Source organism: Marmota flaviventris, chromosome 5, assembly GCF_047511675.1.
Source record: "Marmota flaviventris isolate mMarFla1 chromosome 5, mMarFla1.hap1, whole genome shotgun sequence".
In the NCBI taxonomy this organism is placed as follows: Eukaryota; Metazoa; Chordata; class Mammalia; order Rodentia; family Sciuridae; genus Marmota; species Marmota flaviventris.
This window is the reverse complement of record NC_092502.1, coordinates 1,464,614-1,491,377: the sequence shown is the minus strand read 5'-3', so window position 1 is coordinate 1,491,377 and position 26,764 is coordinate 1,464,614. Positions and strand designations below refer to the sequence as shown.

Below are 26,764 nucleotides of genomic sequence, written 5' to 3'. Positions count from 1 at the left end.
TAAGTCAGCGAGTCTTTATTATGCACCCGTGCATCTGAGTCCGTTACGCTGCCAAGCGACTGCAGGAACATGGCAAGAATGTGCGTCTCAGATGTGGGGTCTCAACTATGGCAAGGTGGAGGAGGAGCTCACCTGTGGGCTTAGCCCCCATGAAGAGATGGGGAGGGATGGAAGGCACCAAGTGGACTAGCTGCTCTCAGAGGCCACAAGTACCAGGAGCCAAAAAAGTGACAAAGATGCACCTGGCCCAAGTCCCCCTGCCCCTACCCACAGAGCAGGGCCTGTTGGCTTGGAGGACCGGTGGACACATCCTCAGAGCAGGTGGCTCCACTTGTGTCTCCTGCCAGGACTCAAACTGGGACTGGCGCTCCTTCACCCAGGAGGGTTTCTGAATCCTCAGAGAGTGTGACCCTACAGTGACTGAACTGCCTTGCTGGGCTGTGGATCAGCAATAGGGGTCCCTGACAACACCTGTGAGGATGCAAAGCCTCCTTATGGTCCAGCTCCACAGCCTTACTGGTGATCTGATTCTGTATTGGAGCACACCAGTAAGCTGAGCATTGCTCCCCTTTTTGACAGTCTGAAGGTGGGGAGGCCCTTCCTGAGGCAATGGGGCCTGATGAAACCTCCTGCGGGAACACAAGATGGGGAGAAACGTGCACACAGACAGCCTGCTTCCGTCCACATACTCCTGACCCTCGGCCTTAAAGATGTGAGGCAGGTCAATACAAAAGACAAACTATTTAGAAACTAGGACCCTCAATAGTTTATTTCTGATTTAAGGTATGACCAGATGTTTTATTGCATTTACTATTCCAGGTTAACATGGGTGCATCTACCCAGGAATAGAAATCTGGTTGTAAAATTATCACCCTTATTGGGTTTAGGGTGGAAGTGTCTTGATGTGAGCAGCAAGGGGCACCAGGCACCAGAAGCACCCGGCTTGGGGCTCACCCAAGTTGAGTCCCAAGAGGAGCTCTGACAAACCCAGCCTGGTGTGGCCCTGAGGCTGGCGGCAGCTGCACCGAGTCAAGGCTCTTCCCCACCTCGCCCGCCCGCACAACCTGTCTTACAGAACAGTGAGACCAAGCTTTGGATTGTTCAAGGTTGCACTACCAACAGCCAGTCACCAACAATTGAGAATCCCAGATACTGAACTTTAAGACTCTTCCTTGCAAAGGACAGCCACCTGGGAGCGCACAGCTGGTTGGCCTGCCTGGTAGAAGGACAAGCTCCTCTGCATTGGGAAAGACAGCAGCACCACAAGATTATCTGCAGTTTGGGAGTAAACTGTGTCCCTGCAAAATCCCCATGTCGGAGTCTTTCCCCCATTATCTCAGAATGTGATTATTTGGAAATGGTCCCTGCAGAGACAGATGAGGTTACAGTGGGGTAGATAGGATGGGTAACCCAACGACTGGTGTCCTCAGACACACGTGGGGAGCACCACACAAAGAAGGCAGTGATAGACTGCTGCTCCTGCAAGCCAAGAACAATCATCTGCTAGCAGACCCTGGCTCCAGTCCTCAGGAAGGACCAACCCTGCTGATGCCTGGACCCTGCAATCGCAGCTCCTGCACTGATGGAGTACCTCCCCTGGCTAGAAGCTCCGGGCTTTGCTACTTTGTTACTGCAGTCCTAGGAAACCAACACCACTGGTAGTGAAGTGAATGCACATGAATAACTCCACCCACTTCATGTGAGGCTGTCCTGGGGTTGGGCTCAATCAGGCAGAACAATCCCTCCTTGGGAACTGAGCTCCCCATATTCTTAGCCAGGGTGAGGGAGGAATATAAGTGCCTTTTAAATGATGACATCTCAGTTTCCATCCCAAGAACATTTACCAAAGACCTTCAGGGTACAAAGACAAGACGTTGGGGTGGGTGTGCAACGTGGTTTAAAATATGTGCTTTGCTCCGAGACCCCCTCTCCACCCCCAACCCCTCCAGGGCAGAGGGAAAGCATGATGGACCTGGGCCCCACCAAGACTCCAGGCCCCAACACGGTTCCTGAAGAGCTCAGGGTCTCTGGGGGCTCCTGAGATGTTAAGGAACCTGGGCTGACTTGGATTACATGGCACCGATCTGTGTTGGGCCCTGACTAGGCCTTCCTCCTGGCCCATCATCCACCCACCCAGCATTTCACTATGGGATGGGACGTGTAGCCACCCTGAACACTCTCTGTGCTAGGGCAGGAGAGGAAGGGATGTGCCATCAAGGGGTCACCGAGGTGGGGGCAGCCCAGTCTTCCTGAGGACCTGGAGAGCATCCCCGTGAGGGTGCCTAAGGCAGACGCCAAGGGCGAGTTGCACAGCAGAAACAGAAGAGGGGCTCGTTATCTGGGGAGGAGGAGGCCACCGAGGCACCTGGAGAAGTAGACACTACCTGAGAGCAGGGGACAGGAGGAGGGTCTCTGTGGGCGGTGCCGGGGCAGGGCTTAGTACCAAGGGGGCGGGAAGCACCCGGGCTCAGTAGGAGTTCAGGGCCTGCTTGGAGCGCCGCTTCATGTGCAGCCGCTCATGGCGGAGGAGGTCGCAGTTCTGCCGGAAGCTCTTGACGCAGTAGCGGCACTGGAAGGGCTGGCCCTCGTGCTTCAGGTGGATGTCACTGCGGTGCCGCACCAGCTGGTCATGCCGCTGGAACAGCTTCCCACAGTCCCGGCACTGCTCGCCCAGCTTGGCCTTGCTCTTCTGCAGCAGGGCGTGCGCGTCCCCGCCCTGGGCCTCAGGCGCGCCCGGCTCCTTCTGTGCGTGCTGCAGTGTGTCCGGCTGCAGATGTATCCGCCGGTGCGAGAGGAGGTGTGAGTTAAGCCGGAAACTCTTCCCACAGGCGCCGCAGCGGTAGGGCTTCTGGGCCTCGTGGGCCTCCAGATGCCCATCCAGGTCCTCGCTGTCACTGAAAAGCTCCCCGCACACCGAGCACTCGTGCGGCTTCTCTTGCTCTCTGCGGCTCCTCAGATGCCGGATGAAGTTGACCCTCCAGCGGAAGATCTTCCCGCAGTTCGGGCACACATAGGACTTCCTGGAGGTCTGCACCTCGCCCCCCACCTCGTTGCTGTCGTGGCGGGAGGTGGGGAGGCTGCGCGGCTTCTCCCGGGAGCTCTGTGCCTCCTCTGTGCAGTACGGGCCGTGCTGTGTGTCCTCCTCCCCTGAGCTGGACAGGACAATCTCGATGGTCACCTCCTCGTCCAGGCCAGTGGGTGGGTCGCCTCCTGCTACAGGAAACCCAGGTGGGGTCAGTGGCGCTACCCAGGCTACACCCCAGTCCCCCTGAGCCTTACCCAGGAAGTTTCAGGGGAGTCCATAAACCCCAGACCTTGACCTCACCCTGGGTCCACTGTGAAGCCTGAGAAGGAAAAGAAGCATTCTGCCCATCTCTTTTCCCTTTCTCCCTCTTCCCTGCCATGCTCCCCTAACCCTCACCTTCAACCCACTTTTCCCTAGCCACAGAGACCTCTGTTCTGAGAAGGGGCACTGATCTGTGCCAAGCCTGGCCAACACACCATGTCCCGTAACCAGACACAAGGACATTCTGCCCAGACATGACACAGGACCCTTTATGCCATAGCTGGAGTTGCCACATACTGGGCACTGGAGAGCTCCTGGAACTGCAGACTCCCGCCCCCCCCCCCCCCCCCCCACAGCCTGGCTTGCTCTTGGACACCATTGCAGCACACTTCATTTGCCCTGTTATACATGTCAACTAAGGGGACCTGTCTAAAGGAGAGGGCTGAAGTGAGACCTGAGCCTGGCAGTGCCGTCCCAGGGTAAGGCTATATAATGGTCCCAGCCATTCAGGGAGCTCTTCCGGCTCCTCTTCTCTGCTGACTGGACCCCATGAACTGCACGGGAAGCCAACAGGTTTTTGACAATTTCACAGGAGCACAAACACTGCCGGCTTGGACTATGTGATGGAGAGGAAGGAGCAGTCAGGCCTAGGGGCTGCACACACCAGGCCAGCACACTGTCATGCTCTGCGGAGTGTTGTTGACAAGGAGAAGGAAGAGGACCATAACCACATTGGAGGTCCTGCCACCAAGGGCCCCAAGGGCATGGGCCAGACTTGGGTCAGCCTCCCCAGTTCCTGAACCAGGCCTTAGTCCAGGGCATGAAGGACAAAGTACTAAACCAGAGACTGTCATCCAGCCCGGAAATCCACAGGAATTTGTCTGGGCATGGTGGCACATGCCTGTAGTCCCAGCTACTCAGAAGATTGAGGCAGGAGAGTCTCTCGAGCCCAGGATTCAAGATCAGCCTGGGCAACATGTTGAGACCCCGTCTAAAATAAAAAAGAGAAATCTACTGGAATTTGCTAGGTTGGACTCCCTTGGATCCTAGGACCCATCACCCTTTCTCCCTTCCCCTCCTGGGAGGATGATGTGCATCCCGTGCCTGTCCTCCACTAAGCTCTGGAGGTACACCACGTGCCTGGTTGCAGCTCCATAGCTGATAAGGGATTCTGCCTTAGGATGAATTTTACCATCCCCTCCATGCCTGATTTAGGTGTGTGTACAGACGAGACTTCAGAGGTGGGGTCAATGCTGTGGGTTAAGACTGGTGTTGTCACAGGGAAAATGTATGTTGTGTGTTGAGAATTAGCCCAACTGGTTTAGAACTCCTGGGCTCTCATGACTCATGACACAGCCCAGGTAGCTGGGACCTTGGCTGCGCAGTGCCTGGGTTGGGGTGGCTGTATGCTGCATGTACGAGGGGCACAGCTAGGAGGGGCTGTGGCAGGTGGCGGGGGCTGACCGTGCACCCTCACACTCCTGTGTCAAAACCTTGACCCTGCTAGCTCAGATGTGACTGTGTTGGGAGACAGTCTCTCAGGAGGTGCTTAAGCTAAAAGGAAGTGTTCTGGTGGCCTGACCAGTGTGACTGGTGCCCTTGAAACAGAAGAGAAGACATGGACAGCCTGGCATCCACAGGCCAGGGAGAGGCCAAGAGTGGGAAACCAAGCCAAGCCCCAGCCCACAGTCAACTCCAGAATTTGGAGAAAATCAGTTTGAAAATCAGGCAGTCAGTGAGACTTGGTTAAGGAAGTCCTGGAAGATCAGTATCATGCATATAGGAGGACGTTGCCTAAAACCAGTGGAAATGACCTCAGAGTGACCCACCAATGCAAGGCAGAAAGCCCCTCGAACAGGGAAGGCAGGTGACAGGAGACTGTGACGGGAGCTTGCACGACACCAGAGGGGTATGTATGTGGGTGCACACACATACATGTATGTGGCTCTGTGTTTGCTGGGTGTGTCTGTGTGTGCGGGGTAGTGTGTGTGTATGTGTGTGCTAGGTGTGTGTGTGTGTGTGGCTGTATGGGCATGTATGTGGAATGTGTGTGTGTGCTGGGTGGGGTGGTGTGTGTGTGTGTGTGTGCACATGCACAGGGTGGTGTGTGTGTGTGTCTATGTGTATGCTGTTTGGTGTGTGTACATTTGTGTGTGGCTGTGTGGGCATGTATGTGGTATGCGTGGCTGTGTGTGTGGCTGTGTGTGTCCTGGGGTGTGTGTGTGTGGCTGTGTGTGCTGGGTGGTGTGTGTATATGTGTGTGACTGTGTGGGCATGTATATGGTGTGTGTGTATGTGTTGGGTGGCTGCTGTATGTGTGGCTGTGTGGGCATGTGTGTGTGTGTGTGTGCACAGGGTAGTGTGTGTGTCTATGTGTGTACTGGGTGGTGTATGTGTGTGTGGCTATGTGGGCATGTATGTGGTGTGTGTGCTGGGTAATGTGTGTGCATGTGTGTGTGCTGGGTGGTGTGTATGGGGGCTGCGTGGGCATGTATGTGGTGTGTGTGTTCTGGGTGTTGTGTGTGGTTGTGTGTGTACTGGGTGGTATGTGTGTGTGTGTGTGTGTGGCTGTGTGGGCATGTATGTGCATGTGTGTGTGCTGGTTGGTGTGCAGGTGACTCAGTGGTCCAGTGCCCTGAATTCAATCCCTGGAAACCACTCCCCCCAAAAAACAAAACAAAACACTTGCCCAGGCTAAGGTGCTGTGCCATTAGCCACAGGAATCATACCAAGAGAGCAAAACAAACATGAATGAGTGGAAAAGTGCAAAACACAACACACCACTGAGTACCAGGCAGGCAACTCACAGGAAATGCAAAAGAGAAGAGAGCGTGCTGGGCACCTGGCACATGTCTGTGATCCCGGCGACTCTGGGGGCTGAGAGTCATAAGTTCCAGGTCAGCCTTAGTAACTTAGGGAGACCCTTGTCCAAAAATAAAAAATAAAAAGGGCTGAGGATATAGCTCAGAGGTAGAACACCCCTGGGTTAACCTCCAGTACTGTACAAAAATAAGATATTCTGCTTTGGTGACAGGAAGGTGACCATTCAGTGGCACAGTGAGTAGTAGAGAATCCCGTGTGGTCCCAGACCAGAGGGGCAGACCTCACCAGTGTCAGGGGTGTGGGGTGGCAGGAAAAGTCATGCTGGAAGGAGAGTTGGCAGGATCCACCCAAATGAAAACAGGACCTGCTCTGAAACTTTCCTCTCCTTCTCCAAGAAAGCCACACCTAGTGTCACCACAGGAGAGCAGGTTCTGCATCAGAGCATCCTCAGGGAGAGCAGCACGGACTCCTGTTCAAAGACGCCCGTCCACCTCCCACCAGCACCCAAGGACCACGGGAAGGGCTGTGGTCAGAGGAAGCTGGGAGGGGTTAAGGAAGCCCGTCCACCTCCCATCAGCACCCCAAGAACCATGAGATGGGCTGTGGCCAGGGGAAGCCAGGAGGGGTCAAGGAAGCCCGTCCACCTCCCACCAGCACTCAAGGACCATGATATGGGTTGTGGTCAGAGGAAGCCGGTCCACCTCCCACCAGCACCCAAGGATCACGAGAAGGGCTGTGGCCAGGGGAAGCCAGGAGGGGTCAAGGAAGCCCATCCACCTCCCACCAGCACCCCAAGGACCACGAGATGGGCTATGGCCAGGGGAAGCCAGGAAGGGTCAAGGAAGCCCGTCCACCTCCCACAAGCACCCAAGGACCATGAGAAGGGCTGTGGTCAGAGGAAGCTGGGAGGGATCAAGGAAGCCTGTCCACCTCCCACCAGCATCCAAGTTCCACAAGATGGGCGTGGTCAGAGGAAGCCCATCCACCTCCCACCAGCACCCCAAGGACCACAAGATGGGCTGTGGCCAGAGGAAGCCAGGAGGGGTCAAGGAAGCCCGTCCACCTCCCACCAGCACCCCAAGGACCACGAGATGGGCTATGGCCAGGGAAAGCCAGGAAGGGTCAAGGAAGCCTGTCTACCTCCCATCAACACCCCAAGGACCACGAGAAGGGCTGTGGCCAGCGGAAGCCAGGAAGGGTCAAGGAAGCCTGTCCACCTCCCACCAGTACCCCAAGGACAAGATAGACTGTGGTCAGGTGAAGCAGGAGGGGTCAGGATCGGGCACACACCGCCCTGGGCAGCACTCCCCCATGCAGAGGCAGGCCCCTCAGGAAACAAGGAGAAACCACTCTCATGGGGAGGGCTCATCCTTCCAGTCCCACCTGCTGTAAAATCCCCTTTGTGCATGTGACAGTGAACCCAGCACAATGGTCACATGCCCTGCACAGAGATGAGTGCTAATCACACCATTCACACACCTGCCCCTTGATGATGGAACTGTCCCACACTCAGGGAGGAAGACCATTCCACACCCACCAGCAGTGCTCCACTGGCAACCTGCCTCAACCGCCCAGGGAAGGCCGTAGGAAGGCCTAGGGTCAGTGGTCAGCGGGAGAGACCTGAGCAAACGGAACTAGGGCCAGAGGCTGACAGAATGAGACTGCGAGAGTTCAGTTCCACAGCCCTGCCAACGCACGCATGCACACACACCACACGCATATGACCCACGTGTGCACACACATCTTCTAACAAACCTCACACGCAAATGCCCCACGTGTGCACATACCTAACACCTCATATGCATATGCCCCATGTGTGCACATACACCTTCTAACACACCTCACATATATGCTTCACGCGTGCACACACATCTCCGAACACACCTCACACGCATATGCCCCACGTGTGCACACACCTTCTAACACCTCACATGCATATGCCCCACGTGCACACACACCTTCTAGCACACCTCCCACGCATATGCCCCACATGTGCACACACCTTCTAACACCTCGCATGCATATGCCTCATGTGTACACACACATCTTCTAACACACCTCATATGCATATATGCCCCATGTGTGCACACATCTTCTAACACACTTCACATGCATATGCCCCACGTGCACACACCTTCTAACACCTTGCATGCATATGTCCCATGTGTGCACACACATCTTCTAACAAAGCTCACACACATATGCCCCACGTGTGCACACACCTTCTAACACACCTCACATGCATATGACCCATGTGTGCACACACATCTTCTAACACACCTCACACGCATATGCCCCACGTGTGCACACACACCTTCTAACAAAGCTCACATGTATATACCTGTGTGTACACACCTTCTAACACACCTCACATGCATATGCCCCACTGTGCACACACATCTCCTAATACACCTCACACGTTTATGCCCCATGTGTGCACAAACATCTCCTAACACACCTCACACATATATGCCCCACGTGCACACACACTTCTCTGAACACACCTCACATATATGCCTCATGTGTGCACACATGCATTCTAACACATCTCACATGCATATGCCCCAAATGTGCACACCTGCATTCTAACATACCTCACGTGCATATGCCCCTCATGTGCACACTCGCATTTTAACGCACCTCACACGTATATGCCCCATGTATGCACACACATCTCCTAACACACCTAACATGTATGCCCACGTGTGCACAGCTGCATTCAAACACACCTCACACATGTATGTCCCACGTGTGCACACATCTCCTAACACACCTCACACGCATGTGCACCACATGTGCACACACCAGTGCGGTAGCACGTGCCCATGTGCCTCCTCACCTGGGCAGGTGCTCTGGGTGAGCACCATCTGCTGGCAGGTCTGGAGCTCGGGCACCTGCAGCTCCTCCCACTTCCTTCTTTCTTCCATAGGGAATGGCTGCAGGCTGGGAAAGTCTTTCCAGAGAAGAAAAGGAAAAGGAGATTCACCAGGCACTGTACCCCCTGGAGGAGGCACCTGAGCAGACATAGGCTACGGCCCTCCTGGGCCAGCCCCTATACCTTACAAGGCAAGGGGTGACACCACAACCCGGTTCTGAAGCTGGACGGAACCAGTGTGGATCCTGGTCCTGCTTGCTCATTTCTGTGGTCAGAGACAAGTGACTTAGGTCACTTCCATGTCCTGTGCTGGGTTTGCCGCAGACCTGCAGACCCCACCACCATGCCGGGGTTGGGTGGGGCGTACCTGTTCCTGGTGCACACATCCACACTGGCTCAGTGCCAGTGCTAGGTCCCAAGAGGGAAAGAGGCCAGGGGACGCTGTGGATTCTGTGCAAGTCTGGCTTCACAGTGTGGGGGCAGAGGAGGCAAACCCAGCATGTGCAGAACTCCAGCCTCTCCCTCCCCATGGGTGCCCTCACACCCCTGCAGGAAGAGGGCGGTAGCAGGATGGGACAGGCAAGTGTCCAGAAGGCCCTATCCAGAGAACTCCCCGCCAACCTGGCCTGCTATGGACACCTGACCCTCCATAAGGGCCTGAGATCATCAGCAAAACCAGGAGATACTTACAGGCTGGGCAGGGCTTGGGCTGCAGCCGATCAGAGCTGGGAAGAAGCTGGGAAAGGCCCAGCTCTGGCCTTCCACCTACTTCTGGAATGGTCACTCACCTAAGTAGGAGACCTGTGGCTCCTCTTTCCCCTGGAGGTCCTGCAGCTCTGGAACCCGGGGCCCGTTCTCCTCTCCCTGGAGCAGATCTGGCTGGGCTGCTGGGTCGTCTGCTCAAAAGAGGGCAGGATAGGCCTGCATCAGCCATCTGCTCCTGCAGACAACCAGGGCAGGCTGCGCAGGGGACTCTCCTTCAGGCCCAGAGGGAGGAGGTGGAGGGAGGCCGTTGGGAGAGCAGTCAGGGATGTGCAGGGTGCACACGTGCAAAGGCCAGAGCAAGCAGGGCAGCAGGGGGCATGCAGCCAAGGCGGGCCTGGGGCTAGGGCATGGCTCTGAGGCGCACAGGAGGTCGGAGGAGACGACAGGGTTGAGAATGGCCGGAGAGCCGAACACTGAGATCACGTCCTGTGGGGCTCTGTGGGAGGGAAAGCCAGGCGAGCCTAAGCAGCAGGGGCAAGACAGCAGAGCAGTCAACCAGACAACAGTCTGTGGAGTCCCCGCACAGGTGGCCCCGTGAGGCTGGAGGGTGAACAGGGTGCTCTGATGCAGACCTGCCGCCTGATCCTCCGGGAGGAGGCTGGCCTTAGGGAGAGAGACCTCAGGTTGCGCGGCCTCGGTGGGGAGGGGTTAAGCCTTACTCGCAGGCATGGAGACCCCGTAGTCCTCCCCAATGATGAACTCTCCGTAGAAGCCCGTCTGGGCGGGGTCGAGAAGGGACCAGTCCTCTTCCGAGAAGCATAAAATCATGTCCTTGAATGGAGAAACCCGGTTCTGAAACCACAGGAGAGCAGGGGTGGCTCAGGGGGCGGCTGGTGCCCTAGTCCGTCAGGCTGCTGGGACGCGACACCACAAGCAGTGGAAGTGAGGTCTCACAGGTCTGGGGCCGGACACCAAGGCCTCAGCAAGGCCTTCATTGTGGGGCACGGGATGCGCGGGCTGGAGGGTGGGGAGCTTCCCGGGGCCCCTCAGGTGTGTGCTGTTTGTGTTCCCACCGTGCAGACCTCCTCCGAACAGAGCCACTCCAACTCGGCTAAACCGACAGGATCTTGGAATTCCTCAGGCAAAGGCCTCGCCTACAGTGCTCTTGACCTCAGAACCCTCCTCTTTTGAGAAGGCCAGGCTTCCCCTTTTGGAGTCATGACAGGAAGGCCTACATCTTTCCCCTGTGGTCCAACTGACTCCAGCTGCTGAAGGGGCAGTTCTTACATGTCCTCTAAGCTTCCTAAGGTTGTTACACAGAGCTCACTGTAATAAAACCCACTCTCTGCAGTAGCAGTAAGGAGAGCCAACTTCCACCTTGGGATCCAGCCTGGGGACTGGTACCGGAGGAGACATCTCCCTTAAGAATTCCCGGTATGGGCTGGGATAGCTCAGTTGGTAGAGTGCTTGCCTCCATGCACAAGGCCCTGGGTTCCATCCGCAGCCCCTGGAAAGGCCCCTCTAGGTGCCCTACCTAGGCTGGGATGCTCAGTGGCACAGTATCTGCTTAGCATGTGAAAAGCCCTGGGTTCCATCCCCAGCACTGCAGAGAACAATATGCAGACAGGTACTTCTTCAACTGTCCCCTGTGCAGACCAAGTCAAGGGGACTGACCACAAAGACATGAAAGGCAGCCTGGGACTGTGGTCTCAGCTTGTTCCTGTCTGCAGAGGAGCAAGCAGCACCGTGGGCCATGGATTCACTGAAGGGTGGCTCAGGAATGGCCAGCCCTGGGAACCTACTCACACCTGCCTCTGTCTGATTCTGACTGAGTCTCCCACCCAACACTAGTGAGTTCCTTCAAACTTTCCTCTGGACCCAAACAACCCATTTTGGATAGGGACTGTTGGGCTGCAATCTTCCATGGTCACCAGGGAAGGAGGAGGGCTCTCCTCCTCAGGGACAGCCCTTTACCATGGTGCTGGGTAAGAACCCTTCCCACCACCTTGGCAGCACTGCCAAGGACACTGCCAGTCCCTGTTCAGGAACTGGGGACTCCTGACCCAAAGTGGCCTCAGGTAACTGAATCACTCACTTACATATGGCGATTAACACGCCTTCCCTACGTAACTGTGTATATGCATCAGTGCCTCTGATGACGCAGAAACCCATTAAGAAAATATCAGAAGCCCTCTCCTCGGGTGCATCTCTAAGGAGGAAGAAGGAGGAAGCAGGAGGTGCCTGTTTGGTGATCTTTTTAGTTGGTTATCAGAGAGTTCCTGTTCAGAAGACAGCACGTTGGCAGAACAATTCCTCTCTGCCTTCTTTCAACTGTTCTAATCTCTACATGCTGTACCTTGACAAAAGCCTGGACTGACCCCAAGAAACCTCTGGAAAAGCAGGAGCCCGTCAGGAACTTACTGGGTGTGCTTGGTCTCTGCCCTCTTGTGGTCCTAACTGGACTAAAAGACACCTCACTGTTGTAATCTACAAATTTCCCCAAACCATAAAAATAAAGTGCTTCATACAATTTATTGGAAAATATTTCAAAATAGGAATTTTGTGGAAGAAAACACGTATGAGGGAGAAACCAAAAAGAAACAGCAGATCACGCTTCAAAAGTCTGCCCTTGCCTCTGGTTAAATTTCTGAAGGAGACAGACGAGATGGGGGGGCTGGACAGACAGCTTCCAGTGGATGTCCTCTGGACCCTTGGACTTCTTTCCCCCTCATACTGGCTCTTGTTTATGATTTAAACCTAGGAATGGGAGTGACACAGTGGACACACACAGGCCACTGTCCAACTAGACCACCAACTCAGCACCAGGATTCCGCCTTGGGGACGTGTATTGTGTCTGGAGGCTGCTTCTTGTCACAGAGGGGGGCAACTCCTGGCATGGGTAGAACCAAAGATGCTGGTTCATCCTGACACACACGGAACAGCCCCTCACGACCAGAGACACATGGCCAGGACAGCGGCACCGCCTGGACATTGCTTCACAGCACCCAAAAAACCCAACACTGGCTAGGAACCCAGGCCCTCACTTGTGCTAGGCCAGTGCACACCACTGAGCCCACCCTGGCCCTCTGATGCGTCCTGAATAAGATGGCATCACTTTTCCAGGGAAATCCAGCTGCCAGGAGTTGGCCAGGGCACTGTGAAGTAGTCCACGCTAGAAACTGCCAGACCAGAGCTTCTGAAGGGGCTGGAGAAATCTTGCTGAACACAGACTGTGTCCAAATGTCAACCGTCAGAACACAAGTGAGATCCGACAGTCTCCCTCATGTTCAGTTATTAGTGTGGTCACTTGGTTTTGTAAAGCCTCATCCAATTAGAAACGATCAGAAGAAGCTGCTCCACAGGTCATGCACATGCATGGGAGGAACTGTGTGGGTGAGGTGGTGTGTAGCACGAGGGCAGGTGTGACCCAGCAAACCTGGGACACTCCCAGGGATGTGGCTGGGGCACAGTGAAGATGCCTGCAGATGGAAGGACAGCACTGCATCCCAGAGCGTCTCACCCCTCGAGGGGACAGCTTGGCACTTTGGTGTATCTTTAAATGACAAACTCTCGTTACCTTCACCTTGATATTTAAGGTTCCCTTGTGCCAGGGGGCCTGGGTCTCGTGCACTGAACTCAATGAACGTGTCCACTGTCAGAAATTACCATGGCTGCGACCTTTGCTCTGTCAATAATGCTTAGGGTTTTTCCAGTATTTTCCATTATGAACAACAGCTCCACGAGCTGTCCTGCCTGTCTCCCCTCCCCGTCCACTCCCACCCTGTTCTGAGAGCACACTGCCACCTGCCACTGCCTGCTGCCACCTGGGCCACCATCCCAGGTTTGTTGGCCAATCGTGTTTCAGTTTCATCTTTTTGTGATGCCTGTTTACCTTCTTGGTGTACATTTCTATTTTTCTCTTCTTTTCCTGTGGAGTTTCGGTGGACCCAGGACCTATCCTGAGCTCCACAGGTGCTCCACATCTCAACCACACCTCCTGCTAAGCTTCTATTTTCTAATGGGTTGCTTTTGTCTCCCTTTTTTTCCAAACTGGCTTATAGTTTTGTGGCTATATTTCACTACTGCAACAGAAAGGATAAAACTATTTTAATTTTAAAATTCAAAAAATACTTAAATGTATTTAAATCATTTCACAGTCACATAAGTAATTGGTCCTACTAGTGACACAGAATAACTGCCAGCAAGTGTTTAAGAGATTAGTGTGGGATTGGGATGCAGCTCAGTGGTAAAGCCCAGGCTTAGTGTGTGAGAGGCCCCTATTCAATTCCCAACACCAGAAAAAGAAAAAAGAAAAAAATTAACATGGTAATTGGTAATAATTTTAATAAAAGCTCCAAAATCAGAAATGTAATTTTGAAACAAAAATAGACTAATGGGGGCCAGGGTTGTGGCTCAGTGGTAGAGTGCTTGCCTAGCATGCGTGAGGCCCTGGGTTCCATCCCTGGCACCACATAAAAATAAAAACAAATAAAGGTATTGTGTCCATCTACAACTAAAAAAATATTTTTAAAAAACTGACTGATGAAGAAAAGAAGAAAAAGTCCAGAAACAAATTGGTGCAGCCCTCTCTGAGCAGTGAAGTGGCAGCCCGGGAGGGATAGAGCATAGGCTGTAGCTGCACAGAACCCCGACACCGGTGTGGACCCAAAGGTGGCAAGCCAGGACGGCGGGGAGCCAGAGCATGCCAACTTGTTGCACTTGGCACATGGCCTGTCCCAGGGCAGGGGCCTGCTCCACAGAGCACCACAGCCAGAGTCCCCAGCTCCACTTCAACCTCTGGTTTCCTGACCAACAGAAGAAAACAAGTGGGGCCACCCTGATGGCAGTTCAGGCTCAAAAGTTCACCAACAGTGTTGGTGCTTTTCCAAACCAGGATCAGCATGAGTTTGGACCAACAGCACTGACCCAAGTGCTATATAAACCCCAGACTAAAACACCAGGTGGCAAGCAGCTACTAGGTCCCCTCTCACCCTGCGGGAGTTCTGTCTCTATTCTTCACACAACACTGAGAGCTGAAACAGAGTGGCCATGGAGAAGGAACTGGCTTTGAGCTAATGCCAGCAGGCCTCCCCTGCTGTGATTAGCTGCTAACAACATTTAAAATGGGCCTTCTTGCTGCAGAGGCCTGCAGCTTGTACAGAGCACCCTCGAGCAGAAGTGGTGAACCCAGCTCCAGCTCAAACCCTGGTTTCATTGGTTCACATACAATAAGTCAACCAAAGGGCATGGAGGCGCACATTTGCAATCCCAGTAACTTGGGAGTCTGAGGCAGGAGAATTGCAAGTGCAAACCCAGCCTAAGCCACTTAGCCAGACCCTGTCTCTAAATAAAAAACAAAAAAATAAAAAGCGCTGAGAAAGAAAGGAAAAGAAAAGAAAAAGAAGAAAAGAAACAGCACTGAGCACAGACAACATAAATTATTTTTAAAAGCTCGGAGAAAGCCCACTTTCTCAGCCATAGGGCCAGGAGGGGCAGCCTATCAGGCAGACAATAATCAGAACATTCCAGCTACACAACCCAGAATAACACAGTGGCCTCCCCTCACCTGCACCCACACAGCAGAAAGAGTCAGATACACACTCCATCAGGGCCCTGCCTGGTGGCCCTGAGGCCCAGCAGGGAATGGGACGTCCATCCCTGCAGGTTGGTAACAGTCCCTAGCCCAGTCTAGCATCAAGCTGCACTGCCACTTTAGCACTGCAGAGCCCAACAAGAGCCAACTGTCCCTCAATGGCATTAGCACATGGGGCACCCTCCCTTCCATGATGTCACAAAAACAAACCAGATGGCTTACTGAAGGTGTGAATGGGACCCAGAGTCTCCTGAGACATGTGTAGAGGTGTCAACAGAAAGTCCCTCTCCACTTCAAGAACCAAGCTCTCAATGAGAAAAGAACGGACAGGAGCCACCCCGAGATGACAGAGGTGCCGAAATATCTGCAGACATCGGAGCTGAGATACGTGTAGAATGGAGGCAAAATGGCACCTCCCAGAGGGAATTGAGGCGGAGGCCCCCTGCAGGACTGCTGGGGAGCACAGCAGCCAACCTGAGGACAGACAGGCAGACACCGGGAGCTGAGACGCCTTCGGTCAGGAGATGGTGGGACTGGAAAGCACCTGGAGGAGGTTGCCACACGAGGCTTTCAGAGGACTTGGGACAGAGCCATAAACCTACAGATGCCAAAAAGCTGAGCAAACCCTAACCGGCCGACCTGAAGAGATGCACACCAAGACCCAGGACAAGAAGACACGAGGCTTCCGAGTGACCACAGAGCAGGGGGGCCCTGCCCAAGGCAGAGCCCCTCAATAGAAGCCACCTTCTCATCAGAGGCCACGTAGGCCAGAGGGAGGTGGCAGAGCTTCCCAGTGCTAAGAAGCTGCCAATGACGAATCTTGTGTGCGTGTGTGTGCATGCGCGCACGCGCGAGAGAGTCGATACGCGAATCAAGACACAGCAAGACACCCAAGTGCATACCCATAGTGCTGGGATCTAAACACAGGGGCGCACTACCACTGAGCCACATCCTCAGCCCTTTTTACTTTTTATTTGAAATAGGGCTTCACTAAGTTGCTGAGGCTGACCTTGAACTTGGCCATCTTCCTGCCTCGGCCCTGCGAATTGCTGGGGTTACAGGTCTCGCCTGGTTCAACTATGAATCCTGCATCTGGTGAAAATGTCCTTCAGGCATGAAGGGGAAATTAGGACATTCCCAGATGAAGAAGCAGAAAAGCTGGTCACCTGCAGACCTGCCCTAAAGAAACCATTAAGGAAACAATGTAAGAGTGGACCATGGGACACAGAAAGGAAGAGTGTCCACGAAACCGTGAGCAGACACCACAGGTTTCTTCCTCCTGTCTGTGGAGAACATGTGCTGTATGGAGGCAGGCACAGAGGGCACATTTCGGACAGCCCTGCTGGCAGAGGGGCGGTAGAGGACGCGAAGGGAGGGAAGCCTCATGCTTCTGTCAAGCTTATGAACAAGGACCCAGCAGGCTGCAGCATGCTGCGAGGGAGCTGCAGACACACTGGACCGCACGCCAAGACGTCGGAAGAGGTCCACGAGAGGGCCCAACAGCCCACAGGAAGGCAGGAGAGGAGAGCAGAACAAAAACAAGTCTGGAAATAATAATGTAACAAAGTCTCAACACGCGAATGAAGACACAGCAAGCGGGCTGGGGTAGGCTCTGCCCCTGGAGCGCTTGCTTAGGTGCATGAGGTCCGGAGTTGGATCCCCAGCAGCACAAACCAAAAGAAGCCAAAGAAATAAAACGAAAAGGCCCCCCAAAAGAGAGCAGCTGTCAGAGTGGATTAAAAAAAAAAACATGATTCCACAGCATGCTGTCAAAAAAAAGAAAAAAAAAAACACTTTAAATACAAGGATAGAGCAAGAAACAGCAGATTCATGGGAAAAGGATAGAAAAATTACATTGTGGGATCATTTATTAAAAGAAGAAAAGCTACATAAACACCAGATAGGGTAGGCTTCAGACTAAAAAAAGATTACCAGGGAGAGAGGGACGTCATATTGTAATAACTGGGCCAGTCCCAGAAAGCACGGTGTCCATGTGCCAACAAGAGCTGATATGACACTCGAGGAGAGTCTGACTGAGAGGCCACCGGGCCCCAGCCTGCACACCTGGAACCCCACTCCTCTGTCAAGAGTGAGGGGCCAGACAGGTGCGGTGCACACCTTAACTCCAGTGGCTCAGGGGACTGAGGCAGGAGGACCACGAGTTTGAGGCTGGCCTCGGGAACTTCACAAGACCCTGTCTCAAAAATAAAAATATAAAGGGCTGGGGATGCGGTTCAGTGGTAAAGAGCCCCAGTTGGGTCCCCAGTAGCCAGGTTACAAAAGGCAGGGCATCCAGCAACGGTCTGCCCACACTGACAGAGCACGTCACCCACCACGACCAGAACATTCTTCCAAACGCCCCAGAACATTCTTCCAAACGCCCCAGAACATATGCCAAGGAACCGAACTCTTGGAGAGAGGGAGTAGGGATCTCAAAAGTTTGAAAAGAAGTGAAAGCATCCAGCAAGTGTGTTCTAATTAGCAGAATCCACAGCAGAAAGATATCAGGAGAGTCACCACGTCCTTGGGATTAAACAACACATCCCAGAGTCCTTGAGTTACAGGAAGGCATAGGGAAGTGAGAGGAATGAAGGAAATGGGAACTCCAAAATGCAGTTTGTGGGACAGTTAAAACAGTGCTGCATCCCCAGCCAGACGGGGTAGTGCACACCTGCAATCTCAGTGACTCAGGAGGCTGAGGCAGGAGGATGGCAAGTTGGAGGTCAGCCTGGGCTACTTAGCAAGGCCCTAAGCTGCTAAGTGAGGCCCCATCTCTAAATTAATAAAAATTAAAATGGGGGAAGAGAGGGGAGATGAGAATGGGAAAGATAGTAGAATGAACCAGACATCACTTTCCCATGTTCACATAATAATGCACGACAGTGTAACTCCACATCAGGTACAACCACAAGAATGGGAAGTTATACTCCATGTACATATGGTATGTCAAAATACACTCTCCAGTCATGTGTAATGAAAAAGAACAAATTAAAAAATAATAGAAGGGGCTGGGATGTGGCTCAAGCGGTAGCGCGCTCGCCTGGCATGCGTGCGGCCTGGGTTCGATCCTCAGCACCACATACAAACAAAGATGTTGTGTCCCCCAAATACTAAAAAATAAATATTAAAAAATTCTCTCTCTCTCTACCTCTATCTCTCTCACTCTCTCTTAAAAAAAAATAATAATAATAGAAAAGGGCTAGGGACATGGCTCAGTGGCAGAGCACCCTGGGTATTCAGGCCTCAAGACTGCTAAACAACAACACACACCTTGCTCTGCTAAAGACCCTGACCTCAGTAAGGGGATGCAAGAACAGCCACAGAGTGGAGAGAGCATTCACAAAATGCACATCCAACGGAGGATGAGTACTGGAATATGTAAAGAGCTTTGAGAACTCAAAAATAGGAAACTAAAGGGTGTAACTTGAGATAAGCAAAGTCAGACACAGGTGGCGCCAGTACAGCCAGCTAGCATCCTGAACGTCCATCCTTTCCTCTCAGAATGGCTCAGACAGCAACAGGGACAGCACCAAGTGCTGGCAGGGCATAGAGGACCAGGCTACCTGGACACAGAAGTGGGCAGGCAGCCCTCTGGGAAGAATGTGGTGGCTTCTCATAAAACCCAGTGTGCACTACCACGCCCAATAACTGCCAAACACCAAAGTCCACACGCAGGCCGTGCACAACTGTGCATTGTGGCTTCACACCAGAGGCTCCTGGACAGGTGGACGCTAAAGGAACCCTGGGGCTTCCACGCATGAAGATGACCACTCAGCAAGGGCAGGAACACAGTGAAGGTCACACACCATAGGAATCCATTTCCATAACACTCCTGAGACTAAGTATCTTCCCGAACCAGGACCCTGGTGGGAATGGGGGTGGGCAGAGCAGGTGGCCCTGGGGCAACAGGAGGCTCCTGGGTGAGGTGAGTGTTCAGTACCTTGCATGTGTCTTAGTTTGCTCCTAGACTGTCCCCACTGCTCCTGTGCTGAAGGCAGGTCCCCAGCTGGTGGTGCTATTGGGAGGTAGTGGATACCTTGGCAGGTGGGGCGCAGTGGGAACAGGTGAGTCACCAGTATGGCCTTGAAGGGTGGACCGTGTCCCCAGCCCCTTCCCTCTCTGCCTCCTGGCCGTCATGAGTGCAGCAGTGGTGCTCCATCACACCCTCCCAGCTGTGACCACCTGGCTGCAGGGAGCCCAGTGACCTTGGGCTAAGACCTCTTTCCATAGCATCTACCCAGTGCTTCCTACAGGTGGCCTGGCAGTCAGCATGGCACTCAGGACCACAGGGGCAGGGGAGGAGTGGGGCACTCTAAGCCCAACCCTGCCCACTCTGGTTTTCCTGAGCTCAGGCTAAATGTCCTGTGTGGCAGGCAGCGAGCTGGCTAGGGCCCTGGGAAGCTGCCCTGGAGTGTGGCTTAGACAGAGCGACAAAGGATTCTCAAGGACTCCTGCAGAAATCACTTACCGGGGGCAGCTGGAGGGTGGTCATCTGCTCTGCATCCCCCATGCTCTCCTCCTGAAGAAGGGAGGTGTCTTGCGGAACTGAAAGAGACAGGGGCAGGGTGTCCTGAAGGTGGCCAGGTCAGGCACTGCCACCTCTGGAGCTCCCTGGGACTCCTCTGCTTCAGTTGCGGTAAGCAAAGAAAATCCTAAGAGAAACGCCAACAGGTGCTTTTCTAAACCCCAGTCTTGCTCTCGCCTACAAAACGAGGGTCCCAAGATGATGAGCGTGAGAGGCCCTTTCCAACCACACTGACTTTGCTTTCTGGAACTCAGCACCACCAACGATTAGCTGTCCGACCTCTGGAGCTCCAGGGACCTCAGTTCTGCGTCTAAGATATGGGAAGCAAAGGTTAAAGCTTCTTGGAGTGACGGCATCAGAGAGGACTGATACCATCACAGGCTCTGCGGAGGCTGAGGCGAGGGATCACTTGAACTCTATGGCGCGCATACGCGCATGCACACACACACACGAGGGCTGCCGGCAAGGAGGACTGCCGCACAGCCCTGGTGTCACATTAACTACTGTATTTATAAGTCTGTAAACTGCCACACTCCTTGAGAAAGACCAGCTAGCTGAGGGCTGGTGAGCATGGGGAAGAAGAACTGCAGAGCGGCCACGGGGCAGGCAGTGCAAGGGTCCTCAAAAATTTAAAATGACCACTGAACCATGCAGCAATCCCTCTTGTGCACGCCCAGGGGAACGGAGCAGGCGCCACCAAGAGAGAAGGCTCTCAAGTGGACTGCAGCAGTGCCGCAGTCCGGCTGGCTGCAGCAAAATAACCGGGGGGGGGGGGGGGGAGTGACGAATAACAGGGTTCGCCAGCCCGGTCAGCACCCACTAACATGACGGACATAGAAAATGTGCTTCCCACACAGTGGGATTCTGTTCACCCTTAATGTAAGCAACTCCTGTAGCTGTGTCATAGATGAACTGGAGGACATCACACCAACTGAAATAAGCCAGGCACTGGACAGAGCTGCAGGACCTTGCTTAAAGTCACCCAAGCAGTCCCACTCACAGAAGCAGAGGATATAAAAGGGTCACCAGAGGCTGCAGGAGGGGTGGGGCTGCAGGGGTCAAAGGGTACAGGCTTCAGTTAGCCAGAGGAACTCCAGGAGACTGGTGTACAGTTAGTACAATGTATCACACATCTGAAAGCTGCCACGAGAGAAGTTACTAAGTGTTTGGACCAAGGAAAAGAGGTAAGTACATGAGGCAATGCAAATATTGATTAGCTTAATTATTTTACAATGTATCAAGGTGTCACCTTATACCCCATGAGTTTAATATGTGCAGTTCCTGTCAATTTAAAAACAGAAATCAGGAGCTGGAGGTGTAGCTTAGTGGGAAATTTAATAGACATGTTGGTTGTTTTTATTGGAAAAGCTTATTAAAATGCCACTTATTATAAAGCCACTTGCACACATCACACGAATGCACACCTGGTTTTCCACTATGATCACAGAGCAACGTGGCAAGTCCACCCAGACAAACCCATACACCAGCCATCCTTCAACTCAAAGCTGCCACACCTCCCGTGGTCATCAGCCCCACAACCAGATGAGGACTGAATGTACGGTGGTGGGGGGTGGACGGGCACAACAAAAGCACATCTTATTGAACAGGTCAGTGTGTTTTCTGCCATTATTCTCTAGACCATGCAGTGTCACGATAATCCATATAGCCTTTGCATTGCATTAGAGACGTTATAAACAACCCAGAGAAGATTTAAAGTACAGGAGGACATGGCTAAGACACATGCAAATCTGCTGTTCTTGCCAAGCATGGAGGAGCACGCCTATAATCTCAGAGACTTAGGGGCTGAGGCAGAGGACGGAAAGTTCAAACCTAGTCTTAGCAATCTAGCAAGGTTCTCAGCAATTTAGCAAGATCTTGTTTCAAAATAAAAAATAAAGGGAGGGCTGGGGTTGTGGCTTAGTGGTAGAGCGCTTGCCTGGCATGTGTGGCACTGGGTTTAATCCTCAGCACCACATAAAAATAAATAAACAAAATAAAGGCATTGTATATATCTACAACTAAAAATATTTTTTAAATTTTAAAAAATAAACATAAATAAATAAATAAATGGGGCTGAGGATGAGGCTCAGTGATTAAGCACCCATGGGTTCAATCCCTGATACAAAAAAATTAAAAAATAAAAAAAAAAAAATAAAAATGGTGCAACCAATCTGGAAAGCAGTATGGAGATTCCTTACAAAACTTTAAATGGAACCACCATTTGACCCAGCTATTCCACTCCTTGGTTTATACCCAAAGGACTTAAAATTAGCATACTGTAGTGATGCAGCCACATCAATGTTGTTTATAACAACTCAATTCACAATAGCTAAACTGTGGAACCAATCTAGAATGCTCTTCAATAGGTGAATGGATAAAGAAACTGTCATGCATATACACAATGGAATATTACTCAGCATTAAAAGGAAACAAAAGTATGGCATTTGCAGGAAAATGGAAGGAATTGGAGAATATCATAATAAGCGAAGTAAGCCAATCTCAAAAAACCAAAGGCTGAATGCTCTGTCTGATAAATGGATGCTGATCCATAATGGGAGGGGGGATGGGAAAAATGGAAGAACTATGATTGGGCAAAGGGGAGGGAGAAGAGAAGAGGGAGCATGGGGGCATGAAAGATGTTGGAATGAGATGGACATCATTACCCCAGGTACATGTATGACTGCACACATGGTGCGACGCTATATCAGGTACAACCAGAGAAATGAAAAGTTGTCCTGCAATTGTGTACAATGAATCAGAGTGCATTCTGCTATCATATATATCTAATTAAAAGAAATAAATAAGTTAAAAAAAAAAAAAAAAAAATATATATATATATATATATATATATATATATATATATATAAATAAATAAATGCTGATCTGTATAAGAAACCTTAGCACCCCTGGGCTTTGGCAGCACAAAGGGGTTGTGGAACAGGAGCTACTTTGTCAAGGAAATAGTGGTTATGAGAACCAAGAAGACATGGTCAGGCGGGCACTATGATATAGTCCTGAAATCCCAGCATCTCAGGAGACAGGCAGGGGAATCACAAGTTCAAGGCCAACCTCAGCATTTTGTCAAGACCCTGTCTCAAAATAAAAAATAAAAAGTGCTGGGGATGCAGCTCATGTAGAGGACTCCTGGTTCAATCCAATACCAACATAAAAGGTGCCATGGCCATGCTGAGTTCAGGCCATAGGCAGTTCCTGGTAGTCTGAAATGACAAAACCCACAGATAGGCACAGGTTCAAATAGATGAGACAGCTCAACCTGGAGGATAGCTACCCACAGAAAAGGTCCCTCTGAGAGGGCCTAGAAGACACCCTTACGAGATTGATTCAGTTGTTCTACGGAAGGACACAGACCTTATTAATAGTTCGCAGCTCCTCAGGGACAGAAGAAAGCAGCTGTCATAAAAAACCATCACCTTAACAAAAACCCAAGCATACAGGACAGGGTTGCGTACCCCAGCTCATCCCTTCCGTGCCCCATGGGCTGCATACCTGGGTCCTCGCTGAGCTGGTTTGGTATTCTGCTGAGGATCCCCAGGCCCTGAGTTGGGGCCATGGGCTGGCTATCATGACTTTTAGTGAGGTCACTCTGGGGTTCTACTGGCCGCCGTTCTTGCTCCTGGTCCGGAGGGCCATCTCCATCGTCAATCACCACAGGGTCTTCACAGTGCTTGAGCTGCAATTCCAGAGGGAACTTTTCAGAGCCAGGTGGAGAGGTCCCTGGCCTGGGTCAGACTTGTGGGCTATGCAGAAGTTGGGGAAGACCCTGCCCCCTGTGCTGCTGACTGAGACCCCACAGCTAACCAGCAAAGGATTACCCTGGGTTTTGACAGGACTACACAGGACATTAGGAACTTTAGAGAGCAAAACTTACTTTCCTAGGAAACCAAACTGTATTCTGGGCCAACCAAAGTACATGACTTTAGACAGAACTCTTCAGCCCTGGTCAGGGGGGTACAGGACCCCAGCAAAAGCTTGAGCACAGGGCTGAGCTTTCCCTCCCCTGTGCCCCTGCTCACCCACTGCCAGGGTCTCCCCGGCTCGCGTTCCAGCGCCTCCACAGCAGCCACCGCCTGCTCACCACTCTCAGGTTCCTGTGCCCGCACCCAGCTCTGGATCTCCCGAGGCAGGATGGCCAGGAACTGCTCCAGCACCAGCAGCTCCAGGATCTGCTCTTTGGTGTGCCTCTCCAGCCGTAGCCAGCCCCGGCATAGGTCCCAGAGGCGGTGCAGGGCTTCCCGCGGGCCTGCAGCCTCCTGGTAGCGGAAGCGGCGGAAGAGACGCCTGGAGGACTCAGGGCTGGGAAGCTCTCCCTGGGGGCCTGGGTTTTCTCCAGGAGGACTCTTCATTTTCCTGGGCTCCTCACTCTCTTTTGGAGCCAAGACTCTGGGGCACAGGGCTGTGGGCATGATGGGATTTGATGGGGGTCAGCAGCAGAAGACGACCCTATTTCCAAACAGAAATCACTGGCTTTAATGCTGTGGTCTCCTTTGGTTGTTTCTGGGGGTAATGAGGGGAAAGTGAAAAAGCCCACAAAGACCAGCCCTTCAGAGAAACCCAAGGAGTGTCATCATGGCTGGTCCTCACCTATGGGGACAGAAAGAAAGGTACCATCTCCCATCAGTCTCAGTACATGTGCTTTCCCCCTAAACAGATGATGACAGACAAGCCAAGAAGCCTGAGAAAAGTGGTACATTTAAACAGGAACTGGTCTTCCAACCATCCCAGACCAAGGGACCATGAGCGGGATGGGATGTAATGAAGGCTGCCGGGTACCTTTGGTGGAGAGGACCTGAGATGGACGGTGTGCCAAGCAGGTCACTGTCTTGAAGCTTGGGAGCTTAAGTTGCTCTCCTTGTTCTTGAGACCTTTACAAAATGACCTGGAAAAACAAGGAGACACATGCATTTGAAACACATTCAGGGATGGAAAACAGATTCTGTGGTGCTGGAGGGCTGACCACCACTGCTGGTACTGGATGGACCCCAAGAACCAGAATCGGCCTTGGCAGAGGCCTACACTGGGAGGTGGGGGAGGGAGCACAAATAAGAAGGCACCCAGGCAAAGAGGAAGCCACACATTGTTTCCAAGACAAACCTTAGACAGTTTCCCAGAGAGACCTTCTGCTCAGTGGACAGGCGAGGTGGAACTGAACATACCTTGACTTTCAACCCTGCCTCCATCCAGTTCTTTACCTTAGTCCTCTTCAAACCCTGCTCAGTCCACGGTACACCCTTCCTCCATGGCCCTTCCACAGTCAGTATGAAAGAGGGGGACTCTCGGAGTGTGGCCCTAATCCCTCAAGGAACCCAACTCCACAGGCTGTCACAGGAGTGCTCCCTACACCTCCTAGGCTGCTGAGCACACAACCCAGCTGACACACACAGGGGCAGTGGTCACTGATCCACACCTTGAAACATGCACATCTCCCCCCTGTGCCCTTGGGTCTCTGTGATCTCAGGCATGGTGGCTTCACCCCCATCTGGTGAAGTTCTCAGCTGGGCAGCACCCTAACCTGAGGGCATTCAAGGCAGGCAGAAAGACAAGCGAGTCCAGAACAGTAACAAATCAACTGAGTGCACCAGAGAAACCGGTCTCCGGACTTCTTTGCTTTACAAAGTAAAAATACAGACGCGCCCTTGACCACAAAATTTGGCTGGAACCCATGACAGCTCTCCCCACCACAGGATTCCATTCAGCCACTGCTCCTTCCTTAGGAACCCCTTCTGATCCCTCCTGGCTCCTCTCGGGCCACACATCACCTACCTGCTGGGTCCCTGATTACCAGGACAGCCCCTCTGCTGAGACCCTAGGGCCCACCCTCAGCCTCCAGTCCCTGCCCTCTCGGATCATCTCAGAGTCTCTCGGTGGCCCGCACCTGGCGCGCGGGAGGCTCGGGAGCAGAAGCCTGATGAATGAACCCACGTTAGTCGGGGGAGGGTTCCCGCGGGGGCGGGGCTTGCTTAAAGCAAGTTCTCGGAGGAGGGACGAGCCGGGTCTGCAGAAAGCGAAGAGGAGGGCCTTTTAGGCCGAGGAAGCGGAGACTTTCGCTCCTACACGCCTCTAGCACAACCACCTCGGGGCCCCTCACCTGCAGCCCGGGACCCCGGGCCGCGGCTCCGTCCTTCCCGCCGGGTCTCCGGTGTCCTTGCCGAAGCGGGCTCAGTGCATGGGCCTGATGGTCTCCGGCCGTCCGAGACCAGCCTGCGGACCATCCAGAGCTCCGCGCTAGACTGGAAGCCCAGGGAGGCGCCTGGAAGGCGACGCGCGGCCTCAGCCCCGTGCGCGCGCTGCAGGCGGCTCTGCGCGGGCCCTGCCGGGGCCGGCCGCTCTCACCGCCGCGGTGGGTCCCGCTGGCGGCCGCTCAGGCCCCTCCGCCGCCGAAAGGAAAGGCCGAGCCCTCCGGCTCCCTCCCCTGGGACACTTCCTGCTCCGCTCTAGGACCGAGGAGGTCTCCGCATCTCAGTGGTTCGCTCCCCCGCCCCCCGGCCGAGGTGTGCGCGGGGGGTGACATCCGACACCCCCGGCCCAGCCGGCCCGCGCGCTCGGCCCCGCCCCGCGGCGCGCGCCCAGCCCCGGGCGCCGTCCGGATTCCGAGGGCCTGCTCGGGCGGGCGCGGGGCTCCGCGGCTCTCTGGGCCGGCCGCGCCCGCCGGCCTCCCCTGGGCGGGCGCCTGGCGCACACAGCTGGCACCGGGCAGGGGGCGCGATGGGCAAGGACCCGCGAGGGTGCGGTCCGCCCCGCTCCGCGCGCGCCCAGGCCCGGGCGCCGGCCGGGGGCTGTGGCCCTCCCTGGGCGGGAGCGGGGTAAGCAGAGGCGCGCGGGTAGGCGCGCGCGGCTGGTCCAGGGCGCGGTGGGCAGAGGACCCGCGCCGGTGTACTGCACCGCGGGCCGCCGCGGGTCTGGAAGAGCCGCCTAGGGGTTCTTTCCGATGCTCTCTGA

At 53.6% G+C, this 26,764-nt stretch overlaps 1 protein-coding gene across 3 annotated transcripts; it reads right to left on the bottom strand.

Annotated features, from left to right (window-relative positions):
• Positions 1–742: 742 nt before the first annotated feature.
• On the bottom strand, positions 743–26,194 carry Znf496 (zinc finger protein 496). Of its 3 annotated transcripts, none has more exons than XM_027922442.2 (9): positions 25,914–26,194; positions 24,599–24,704; positions 23,842–24,268; positions 23,315–23,498; positions 19,751–19,827; positions 10,409–10,541; positions 9,773–9,880; positions 8,949–9,062; positions 743–3,213 (listed from the first exon to the last, which is right to left on the bottom strand). In XM_027922442.2, exons 3-9 carry the CDS (start codon positions 24,229–24,231, stop codon positions 2,468–2,470), a joined length of 1,752 nt encoding a protein of 583 aa, XP_027778243.1. In that variant the 5' UTR covers positions 24,232–24,268; positions 24,599–24,704; positions 25,914–26,194; the 3' UTR covers positions 743–2,467. The 3 variants fall into 3 exon arrangements, with proteins under 3 accessions (XP_027778243.1, XP_027778245.1, XP_027778247.1); XM_027922444.2 differs by having other exon boundaries at positions 743–3,210; XM_027922446.2 differs by having other exon boundaries at positions 23,842–24,221.
• Positions 26,195–26,764: the final 570 nt, after the last annotated feature.